Source organism: Morone saxatilis, unplaced genomic scaffold, assembly GCF_004916995.1.
Source record: "Morone saxatilis isolate NCDOM2014 unplaced genomic scaffold, NCSU_SB_2.0 Contig17, whole genome shotgun sequence".
NCBI classification, from domain to species: Eukaryota; Metazoa; Chordata; class Actinopteri; family Moronidae; genus Morone; species Morone saxatilis.
In genome coordinates this window covers 12,777,920-12,789,955 of record NW_023339729.1, presented here as the reverse complement: position 1 = coordinate 12,789,955, position 12,036 = coordinate 12,777,920, and the positions used below count along the sequence as shown (strand labels likewise).

The following is a 12,036-nucleotide window of genomic DNA, read 5'->3' as shown; positions in this document are numbered from 1 at the left end:
CAGCCAGTACTCATCCACCGTCCAGGTTGCTGTGTAATGGTGTTTTCTTTCAAAGGCCCTTTTGTCTGAGTCCTGCCCTTTTGTATCTCAGTCGATGGGTGAGAGGGCGCGCGCGTGGCATAGTGAAGATTATTAGTGAAGTATTAAGTCTGACCTGTCATCCAGTTTCTCTGTAAATTTCATTAGATGAGAGAGTCATTGCCAGTATTACCCTTCCAATCTCCTAGGACACTCCTGCAATGAGGAAATCATCCAAGTGATACTCTCGGCCAGACTTATTCTCTCTTGTGTACCGGCTTGTAAGTGTGAGGGTGGTGTTTAGATGTGATTTTTGGTATTGTGTGTGGGGGAGGGTGGTGGTAGGGAGTGGGTTCTGGTTTAGGTCTGTTGCGTGGTGTTTCGTGGATGTAGTGGGCTTGCGTGTTGGGTAGTGGGTTGTTGTGATATAAAGTTACTAAACCGTGGTGTCTGATGGAGAGTTGTTTTATAATTCTATGTCTGACGCAATACACAACCATCTGCATTTTATTTCATATACAGCTGAAGCGATGGTATCAGTATTATCTGGAGAGCAGCATATCTGCGTATGGTTACTTTTGCATAATTTAAACTGGATCGGTAGGTGGAGAGTCATTGTGGACAGACTACAAGAACTGTAACAGCGAATTAGATTTACTGTCGTTTGTAAAGAATTGGAAGAGAATGGGATGTAGTAGAGAATTTAATTTGTCTACCTTTTTTGCATTGCGGAAAGAGAGAGAACGCATGGAACCAACATAGTGCTGGATTCATCTTGTTGAGGACTGAATGTATAACCTAGAGTCTTTTCTGTTTCTGAGCAATGATTATGTTTAGGTGAGTATTTTGTTGCCTATGTGCGTCCTGTGCTGTTTTGATGTGGGTGATGATGTGAATAACAGTGTTGAGTACATGAATAGTCGATGTTTTGAGTTTCATCTCCTCTCCGCTTCTGGGATCCACAGATAGTGAATATTCACATTTCAGGCTTTTGTGTGATCATATGTCACTGTGAGAATATCTCTGACAATTGGATAAATGTTGATAGTGTGGAAATGTAAGATTATTGAGAGGTGCGTTAAGAGATGATCTGTTCTATCGAATTTAAAGATAAGGTGTTTATGAAGGTTTTAAATATAATGATAAATCATGGGCGTTAGTGCATAGTATTTGTATTATACTATTTGATGCGCTGTGTGAGTGAACTGAATTTAGAGGTTCAATTTTTGGATTATATGCGTTAGAATTATTTTAGGTAATGCAGTACAAGCTCGTTCGAGTGTGTTTAGTAGGATTTGTTCTTCGTCCTACATGGAGTCGTGGTATAAGGATTACAATTAGAGTGATTGGTAAGAGATTGAAGGTTTTGCTGTGGGCCATGACGAGCTGCGTCTGAATAGCGCACGTTCACACTGACAGCCGTACTGTGTAGTGCTTCTGACTTTTAGTGTTGGTCTGCTAATATACTATTTCCTGGTTTATATTATCTGGTTAGATTGTCTCATGTGATTATAAACTCGAGGATTGTGTTGTTCATTGTATAATTATTAGATTTACAGATTGGGGTGCGCGTAGTGGGGTAGTCGTTGGTTTAGAGTTAGCGTATTAAGCTGTAGAAGTTATATGTTAGAAAGCGGATTGTAAACTATTTAAGATGAGGGCTTGATCATAACAGATTTATGTTCATGTGCTAGCTTGGGTATTGTGGCTGTACAAGCGTTATACGCGGACCCAACCAGCTTAACTGCATCTGTAGTATGATAAGCTTGATACAGGCTATTATTTTCTTGTGTGATGTACGTCCATTGTAGTAGGTCATGCGAGGCAAGCTGTTGAAGGAGAAAGTAGGTATCTATATACTGACGTCACGAGGGAAGCCGTAGGGAGTTGTCACGCGTGCGTATAGCAGGTATTCTTGCCTATCACCTGACCACGAAACTCGTATGTTGGGATGGTCTACGGTTTTGAACAAGTGAGATTAGTTTTTTTTTGTTCTCAGTTGGTGTTTTGTTTTGATCTTTTAGGGATATAGATGTTTGGATAACCGTTGTTAGATCCCAGTTACCCCCGTATAGGTGGTGCTGGACAGCTCTCCGTTTAAAAGGTCCGAGGCCTCTTTGCCTATGAGTATTAAACCCTATTAGGTTCAAAAACTATTTAAGCTGGTGCGAGGAGACCACGCCTAGCTTCTAATTAACTGCCTTCATCCAAACACAAACTACCCTGCTCACTCTAAGTGCAGCACCTGACTGATAGCCCTAGATCTAAATACCACCTAATCACGTCCGTTAACGACAGCCCTCCCTCTTATTGATCGTGCACTTGTTAGTGCTAGGTTATTTTAGTGGATTTTAACAGTTAAGCCCCAAGGTCTGTTTAATTTTATTTGGCTAGATTAACCTGATAGACCGTTAACGTTATTTGAATACACTACCTAATAATCACTGCCCTAATGAAGAAATCATGAAATCCAATGTCACAGTTATACTTAGCTCCCAATGTTTTTGTTTATTGCAAGATTTAGCAAGGCAAGCATACACACATGAATTGATTAAAAAACTGAATTGTTCACATTTCTACTGATAAAATTAACTATGTTCTGTATTCATAAAAAATGATTAAAATTTCAAACCTTAATGAAAAGGCTTGTAGCTGAATGGTCAAAATGTCCAGCTTGTAGAGAGAGAGGAAGAGATGTATCAGCCAAAAATACAGTTCTTTCTTACCTGCCGTACTGTTGGTTGCTGTTGAAACTTCTGACTTTGTCCAAAGTCTGCAAGTCTGATGTGTTACCTGTGTGTGGTCCAACTTCCCCTTTCTTTCCGCACCAGACATATCTTGTGTTGACAATACGTGCCTTATTTCACCAGTTACTTCAACACTTCACCATGACTTTGCTCCCCTTGACCTTACTTTCCTAGTTCTTTGTCTTACTACTATGCATTATCACTCAATAATCGATCAAATACATCAGCTTAATATCATATAATCCATGTTTCCTTTCATTGTTACATATTTCATTTTGTAATGATGAATCAACTTCAATGCAATTATACAGCTTTTGTTATTATAATCTCTGTGCATTGCATTATTCAGATGGAGAGTCCCTAATGCTCTGTTGTTATCTTTCTCTGTTACTCGATGGACAGTCCTTTGCTTTCCAAAGTGGTTTTAGCGGATCAGGGATCTCAACTTACTTGACAATCCACATCGGAGAGCAGGCTGGCCGACAGGCATGTCTGGAGAGTTCTTCTGGTCAGAGTAAGCTGGTTGCTGGAAGTAGTATTTAAGAACTGTGAACTGGCAAGCTTAGCTTCACCTAGGGAACATCAGCTCATATGTTCACATCTAATGGAACATGAAGGGTTTGCTAAACTTAGATTGAAGATGTATCATGAGTCTGGATTAGTTTAGCAGCGCAACAATTGGGGGCTCATCCAGGCTGTGACCATAGACTGTATATACTGTATATGACTGTATATGTATAGACACGTGTTCAACGTGTTGTAATGTATTTTCTACCATTTAGGTGAGCTATACTTGGGTCCAGGTATTGTGGTATGTTTGCTCACTGTCATGACTTACTGGGACACTTAATGGACCTGAGCCATTGTTAACAAAATGTGTTTCACCTGTGCTTTTCCTGCTACTATGCTGTCTATTCCCTCATTAACCCCACAGTATATTTACTTGCCCAATAACTATAGTCTTTAACCGATTCTACATGTGTCTCCTGGCCATAGCTTGTTTAATTAGAAATTATTAACAAATTTCCCCCCAGGTTCAATAAAGTATTTATGATTCTGATTCTGATTAGTTGAGATCGACCCCTGGTGGGAATTCTCAAGTACAACAGTCAAATGAATCTGTGGCTGTATGTCACAAACATTATTGGAAAATACATGCAACAAATCAAGATCCCTGTATGTAAAGAATAAACCCACTGCACATGTAAAATTGTATTTGTATTATGTTGTTTGTTAAGGAAGTTCAATTATATTAAAATATAAAATGCATTGTGTTGTGTGTTGTATAAGGTATGTGGGAGTTATTTTGTCTGTGGACAACAGTCAATAAACATGCTTGTGGACACAATCTGGGGAATATGTATATAAGAGTATCTGCAAAACAAACAAAAATAACAGCAAAACTTTTAGCATTCAACAGCCATAAAATCTTGACGAAAGAGTTTTGGCTAAACAGACAGATATTGAACCTGTTCTGGACATGCATCTGATGTTCAAAAGTGTGTCTGGGTGTACATGAATGTGTGGATTTACTGACATGAAGTGGCCAAAATGTGTAAATCCATGAAATGCTTAGTGTCTGCTGTGAAATCTGAATTTATGAAAAACCTCCTTTAAAATCCATGTCAAAACATTGATTGACACACTCAGTGGGCATAGACAAGCAGAAGTAAAGTTTCTTTAATATCTACAAATATTAATAGATATTCCTAAATGTTACACACCAGACCTTTAAAACCTCCAGCTGCTAGTTCCTCATTTTGAATCTAATAGATTCAAAATGATGAACTATTATTGTGTGCTCCGCTGCACAGAAAGTGGACTGTTTCTCTAATTGTACAAGAGCTTACTTGGCTTGTTTATAAAAGCAGTCTAAAATGATTCCTTTTCATCCAACTGCACAGAACAGGATCTTATTAAACTCATTATCGCAATAAAAACCCAACTTTGAATGTCAGAAACATTATTCCCATCACCAGGCATTATTTTTAACAGATTCTGAAACTTGGCTCTGTTCAGCCTGGGTAGTTTAAGAGAACCCGTATGGGAACGGTTACTCTTGACTGCAAATGTTTTATTGATATAATGCTCAAATTGCAGGAGCAGCTCTGCTGTCCTAACAATGTGTCGCAATGCTCCTTGTCCAATAGATGGCAGGATTGAGATCTATTTCAGGTTTGTATGATCTGGATTCTGCAATATTCATCACACATAATAAACAGAGAAACAAGATTGGCCTGTTAATGAATAACAGAAATAGTGATAAGACACCTGATTTAAAGAGTCAGAAAGTGCTGGTTCACACTAAGTATCACAGATAGCCATTACTCACTATTTATCAGTCACGCAGCATCTGTTACAAAAACTTGTTAGTGCTACAGAACTTTCGTTAGCAGAGACCATTTTAAATGTGTGCAAGAACTTTTAAGCCTTTCACTGTTTTATGCACAGATGAGACAAAAATAATTATTTGTAATCTTTTCAACGGCAGTAGGAAAACCACTGAAAGATCTTGTGTAGTGATACATTGTACTGTAATCAAATGAGCTCATCAGGAAGTGGAAAAATGCAAACCAGCCAATACGTCACATCTTAAAAACAGCCACCACCAAGAAGCAAGTTTGACACAGAATTTGGAAATGTGTCTAGATATGTTAACATGTTAATAAGATGAGAGACAACCTGAAATTTTCCCCTGGAAATTATTTGTGATGTCTGTAATCACATTATTTTTATCATATCTAGACATGTGTACTACCAATACCCATTAACAAGAACTGCGATTAGTAAAACATAATCTACATGAGTGTGCAATAATAATAAAATAATCATTCACATGGTTCAGTTTGTCACTTCATATTTATTATATAATAGAAAATCACAGATCAGAAAACAATATGTTAATCACACCACAACAAATACAGAGTAATTACTGTAATGTCTATAGTTGAGCAACAGCTCTATTTTGACCTGATGAACAAGTGAATTGACTCAAACACACAGAATTAAAATATTCACAGATTTGTAAAAACAGTATATATACAATACATTATTTACAAGTTCATCTACTGAGTTTTGTTAATGGACATTTGTGGTTTTTAAATTTCCAGAATATAAAATTCATAATTTCATACTACTGTTGTTTGTGTCTATCCAATCAGTCAATGATTAACCCCAATGACGCTGTGCTATGGAACCAAGATTAATTATAGACCTGCAGATGTTGATAAGGTGTTTTTGTTGAACACAACTGTGGTGTCAGGACAAAGCATTCCAGTCCTAACTTGGACTGCAGGATATTTTCTGGTGATCTTCTTCATTACCAAGCTGGTCACATATCAAAAAATCTAGAAAGGCTCAAAATATGGGCGCACATTTCTCTGAAAGATATCAGATGAAGAGAAAATGAAACCATAAACCTGTTTGAGATGGTAAGAAGATAAGCAATAATTTGGCAACGAAGTTGCATACTACTGCCAAAGATTACATAAACACAGTCACAGCCAAAGACATTTGGGGGAACAAAAACATGCGTTTTAGACTTTTATACACCACATACTATTTCGCAACAGCAAATAAGTGACATGTGAAGATCATGAGACGTGGAAGTGCAACTTCACCGAGTTAAATTTCTCTGTGGCTAGAAAAGGATATGAAAATTGCAGGGATTGAATATTCTCAGGACAGCCTGTGGAAACACTGACCTTTAAGATAACCAACTTCATTATTTGTCTTGAAGCGGGAAAGTACCAGTGTGCTTTGTATGTGTTTCTACAGAACCTCAAATGATAAGGCTGGTGATATCCTATATTTTCTTTATTTTCTACAATTCCCATGAAAGGACAAAAGCCAAAAATGAATTGATTTATAGCATATTCTTCTTTGCTATAGACCTTATGTCATAGAGGAAGGTTAGAAGGAAGTCCACTCCTGCCAAGCTACCAATTGCTACAGTTACTGCGTGGGCTGATCAAACACAAGATTAAACAAAGGTTTTTCACAAACAGCAAACACATCTGTTATTCACTGACATTCTGATATCACTATCAAGTTGGTTTTTGGTGATACATTGGGCTCCCACTGGTTATTTAGGTTTTAAGGTCACAGGACCTGAACACAATCCATAGCTTTTAAGTGTATGTTTAGATTTAGAATAGATTTAACAGTGTTTACTTAGTAAGCTTAGATGAGTCCCTTAAAATTTCTCTGATAAATTACAGTAATACAAGTCATTCCCAGTTATATACTGTACACACACACACAATTGTGCAGTAGGAAAAGTGCAGTGACAGTGGAGTTACGAAACAAGGAAGTGTTGATTTCAGAGGTTGCCAGTAAGTTTGCATATTCGTGTGGCTAGTATGCGTCCTGCAGAGAGGGAGTGGGAGAGAGAGAGACAGGAAGAGAGAAAGAGATTTTTTAGATATTTGATATTGTTCTTATATATTGCCAATGCACACATTATGAAATGGAGGTGGAATTAATCTTAACAATTGTTTGCTTGGAGAATTATTTTTTACCTCAGGCCAGGCTCTTTTGGCTTTCTATATCCATCTGCTGATGATCATCTACAAAAAGAGTTCACATCAAAGCCTTAATTAAATCTTATAGAGTGCCTTTGACAGCAAAACAAAGGTTTATTAGTTAGACACAGTGACATACCTGCCTCATCGCCTGGTATATATGGGACCGCTTGATGGTCACCTGAAACAAATTAAAGATGTTACCATGAGTTACAAAGGGTGGGTGTAAAACCATCACCATATTTACCAAGTTCATAGCATGCAAGCATAGGCAGGTCTCTGGTGATAAGTGTCTAAAATATGAGTCAGGTTATATTATGATTCAAAAACTGGTGAGTAGTAACCAAGCCCAATTTTCCACCAGCCATGGAAAAATACAAAACCTATGTCCAGTGTAGTACATATCACTAGACTAGACACCTTTAAAGTCAGAGGAAACTCAGTGAGCACCATTTGACCATGTGCTCAAAAGGTTCAAAGTTCAAAAGGTGGCAGTAGGAAAGCATGTTCGAACAGACATGAAATGAGATCGGAGTGGTGAGTAAGTCTGGGAAGCTGACCATATATAAGTATATATATATACATATATATTAATCAGTAAAATAACATGCAAAAGTGAATCTGTCAGCAGGTCTGTAGCAGATAGTGTTTCAGGCTGCAAAAAGCTGCTGATTGAAAAATCCATAGATAGAACCTTAATTTAAACCTCTAAAGATACACTGAATGTTAGCCCTTCATACCCAGTTAGAAAAGAATAGTATGTTTGTCCAAAATGGACGTACTCATGAGGGGTGCTGTAGAGGGCCTCCGTGCCTCTGCAAAAAAAATAATTAATGAATAAAAATGAGTGCTCACTTACTGCAGATATCTACTTGTACTTACTTCACCAATCTTTGTGAGACATTTTTTAGAACACTGTCTAACAATGGAAAGTGGTTTCACTCTACTGTTTTAGACCAATGAGAGGTTTGTCAGTAGATATACTGCTTAACCTAACCTAACAATACACCAGAGCGGACTTTCCCATTCTCAATAACATGGCCTCGCGCCAGGTGTTGTTCAGGTTTTTCCACCTGCAACTATTCTGCCTTTCAAGCTTCATCTATTGTATTCTTATTTCCTTTTGCCAATTCAGTGTTCACAGAAAACGATGAGTACATCCCAGTCAAACAGAGAACTTAGAGTTCAGTGCTACAGGTCAATTGCTTTTTGCATTTGATTTTAGCAAATGAGAAGTTGCTACAATAAAATAGTTTCTTAATCTTTCTTGCACCTTTTTGGACATGCTGTGTCATTACTATTTAAAAATTAAAATGAAATGTATTATTTCACTCACGTTGGGATCGCCTTCTGTACACTATCACCACCAGCAGCAATCCTGCGATCAGCGATCCGATGACCACCAAAGGAGCAACGATTTTGGAGGCTGAATTCATCTCTTTTTCTCCTTCCCGCCCTGAATGAATCAAATTGAATAATCATTTTTAGATTTACTACTTTACTTTAAGTCATGAACAAAAAGAGCAAAGATTGATGTGCTGTAATGGAAATTATATTATTTTGGCCTTTTGCTAATTTTTTTTTACTGTTGTTTTTGCTTTACTGGATGTGACCACTGTTGCATGTCAGTCTCTACTAAACTTTTAAAGCATTCCTAAGACATGGCCCATATCTTTTCCTGCAGAGGTAATGGTTCATGTGAAGTTCAAGTATAAAAAAACTGTTTAAACCACAGGGAGTCTGCACCAGTTGCTGCTTTGCTCTATGTTGTACTAATCCATTTCTAAAGGTTTAATAAATAAGGACAAAGTTCAGTTTCATTATTTCAAGTCTCCAATGACAGTGCTTGTTAAAATGGGGTATGCGTGTACTGGTGGGAAGTTCCCCCTGTAATACTGTTAGCGATCTACATTCACTTTCTCTTTTGCTCCCAGAGGGGTCTGCACAATTTGTACATCTGCTCTGGGTTAACATCACCCATGTAAGCAGAGTAGAAACAAGGTAGCAGGTGGCACCAGGACTGCAACAATGAGACAAAGAGAAGGAACTACAGATACCGATCAAATGATAACTGATCGACTGATTTACTGTATGTGGCAGCTGTGAGATCATAGTTAACAGCTCAGCTGTAATGTGCCAAGTAAACCTGTTGATGCCATTAATGAGAATGCATAGTGGATCAAACACTTCAGCCCTACATCACGAGAACCTTCACCTAGTCTTATCATGCCTGGACCGTCATGCACAGTTTTCTTTCTTTGTGAGTATTGTTTTGAAGTTTTGATGTCAGGTCAGATTTAGAGACATGTCGCAGCCTGGCTATTCAGTGAATTGTGTATCAAAACAACTACAGCACAGATGAGGGTTATCTCTAGTTATAGATAAAACAGACACACACTGTACAACATGTTGTTTCCTATAGCCCTAATCCCCATCGTTTGTATTTATATGTAGCTGTTGTTTACAAGGTTGGTCCAAAGTTCCCCTATTCGAGCAATCTTAACTGTGTTATGAAACAGTGGAGACATCCATCTTGCTTCAAATTACAAGTAAAGCATGAGTTTACATGTAACGGTGGGAATTACTGTACGACATTTCATTGTGTGAAGCAGGATTGAGACAAAAAGCCTAAAAAATGGTTTAAAAGGGTTATCAACAACATTTACCTTCTTGTTTTGATGGTATTTCAAAAGTGACCTCATCCTCTGCGTCTCCATTGGCATTGTACACTTTGCAGGTGTATTTGGAGAAAATGGATCCTCGAAGCAAAGTCAGCTTGCTAGAGAGCTTAAACAGACCACTTTGTGTCTTCTCCGCCTCCATTTGAGCACTCTTCATCCATTCCACGTTGTGCTCATCAAACCAGCGAAGTCGACCTTCTGGGTAGCCACCAGAAGAGGTACATGCCAGGCTACCGTCTGCATTTTCAATAATTGTCTCAGGGACAGACTTTATAGTTGGTTTGTTGTATTTGGCTGCAAAGACAAAAAAGAAAAGCAAACATGATCATTTAGCTGAACTTAGTACTACGAAGTACAATACATGGTAGGCAAGATAAATAAAAAAGAAACTGACTATAATAACAGGTATTTCTGGATGTGTATATCTGTCACAATGAAACAGAAAGTAAGTAAAGCAACAGAGAGAGACAGCTGACACTACTAAGGGAAATAACAATCTGATAGTCCAGGAAAGTCCCTTGATCGCTAAACAACTTCATTTTATCAATGCCACAATTAAATCTTACAGCATGGACATTTTTCTGTGAGTAGCTAGTTGTTGAAAAGAAACAAACAGAAATTTTACTCATGGTTTAACTTTGTGTTGAGTTCACAGGGATACATTCTTGATTCTAAATGGTCTCTCTATGCCAAATAGTTGTCTTAATATTTCAGTGGTCAACCATGGCTGAAGGATCTCACCTCTGACTTTAAGTCTGGTTTGGTTATTTGCAGTACCCCTGTCTGTCATCACCATACATACATAACCTCCCTCGTCCTTTGAATCAGTGTTGTTGATGAGCAGGGATATGTTCATGTTCTTTGTGTTCCAGGACGGCTCAGCAAACATATAGCCTGGCACCTGCGTAGTGATCTTTTCTTTGTTAAAAACCAGCAAGGAGGTCTCGTCGGCCTTCTTCCAAGCGACCACTCGGATTGTTACGTCTTTTTGTGTGGCGTTAACTACACACTCCAGCAGTGACTGCTGGCCATACTGTCCCACATGGTCGGGCTTGCATTGCACTGTTACAAATGCTGTAGAGGAAAAGATATTTTTTTTAAAAAGGGATGAGAAGTTAGCATCAGTATCAGTAGCAAATAGCATTTTATACTACACACTCCCAAATATAGCTGAACCTACCAGAAGGTGCAGTTGCAGTTCCTGCACTGATGTAGATCAGACTGAAAATACAGATGATACCAATGGAGGCCATGTTCATTTACCTGAAATGAATTAAAATAAACAATTGTTAATGTGGGGATCAATTAAAATGTAACATATACACATGTTTTATGGGATATCTGTTCTGGTATTTTTGTGGCCAAAGAAGCACCACCACCTGGGGCTTACTTTGGATATGTGTTGGGATTGAAACAAATTTTAAATATATATTATTAATAAATATTATAATGTGTTAGAGGTCAGTGTGTGAACTGAAAAGAAGGACAGTAATTATGCACAATGACTGACAACAGTTGGAGTAGGGTACAGCCCTATAGAGCGGGGAAGTGAGATCTGATCACGAGTGGTCATTCGAGACGCATTCTAATGCCAGGTGCACTTAATAGCGATTTAAACTGTGGTATTTATGCCAGACTCCTTTCAAAGAAGATGACAGACTTTACATGGTGGTTTTACAATGCCCGTCACTCAAATTGGGAATGCAGATTGAACTCATAACTGGTGACTGTCAGGTGACTGTATATGGAGTCAGCAGAGTCCCATGCCAGAAATAACAATCGCCTTTCCATCCTGACTGTTTTTGTTTCTGTGTAATTACAAATGTCTACTTGTTGAAGACAGGACAATACTAGTGAAACAAAGATATATGGATAAAAGGTGTTTATGTGCCTTCAGGGAGGTTTGTTTGTCCCCAGCAATGGAAGTGATGACAGAGTCTGAGCTGCTCTAAGCAAGCAGGCTAGCAGCAGAGTTAACCAAAGGCAGCAAAACTAAACTGCGCTGCTAGATTGCCAGTGCCATTACCCCCTGCTGTGGTGAGTCAACAACATATTAAACTACCTCAG

At 38.3% G+C, this 12,036-nt stretch overlaps 2 protein-coding genes across 4 annotated transcripts in view; both read right to left on the bottom strand.

Moving 5' to 3' along the window:
- LOC118326608 overlaps window positions 1–3,255 on the bottom strand; it is a 7,964-nt gene extending 4,709 nt beyond the window's left edge. Inside the window, exon 1 of the mRNA XM_035659637.1 lies at window positions 3,216–3,255. Within this exon, the coding sequence (XP_035515530.1) occupies window positions 3,216–3,255 (40 nt within the window). The remainder of the gene's footprint in view (window positions 1–3,215) is intronic.
- Window positions 3,256–5,605: 2,350 nt separating this feature from the next.
- The window catches only part of zgc:174863 (uncharacterized protein LOC100136852 homolog), a 10,388-nt gene continuing 3,957 nt past the window's right edge, over window positions 5,606–12,036 (bottom strand). For 2 of the 3 annotated variants that reach the window (XM_035660236.1, XM_035660235.1), the window contains 8 exons: window positions 11,150–11,232; window positions 10,711–11,043; window positions 9,955–10,263; window positions 8,625–8,744; window positions 8,071–8,103; window positions 7,428–7,469; window positions 7,286–7,333; window positions 5,606–7,133 (listed from right to left, as the gene is read on the bottom strand). In XM_035660236.1, coding sequence (XP_035516129.1) covers window positions 7,287–7,333; window positions 7,428–7,469; window positions 8,071–8,103; window positions 8,625–8,744; window positions 9,955–10,263; window positions 10,711–11,043; window positions 11,150–11,228 — 963 coding nt within the window. In that variant the 5' untranslated portion in view covers window positions 11,229–11,232 and the 3' untranslated portion in view covers window positions 5,606–7,133; window position 7,286. The remainder of the gene's footprint in view (window positions 7,134–7,285; window positions 7,334–7,427; window positions 7,470–8,070; window positions 8,104–8,624; window positions 8,745–9,954; window positions 10,264–10,710; window positions 11,044–11,149; window positions 11,233–12,036) is intronic. The other variant, XM_035660237.1, reaches the window with a different exon arrangement.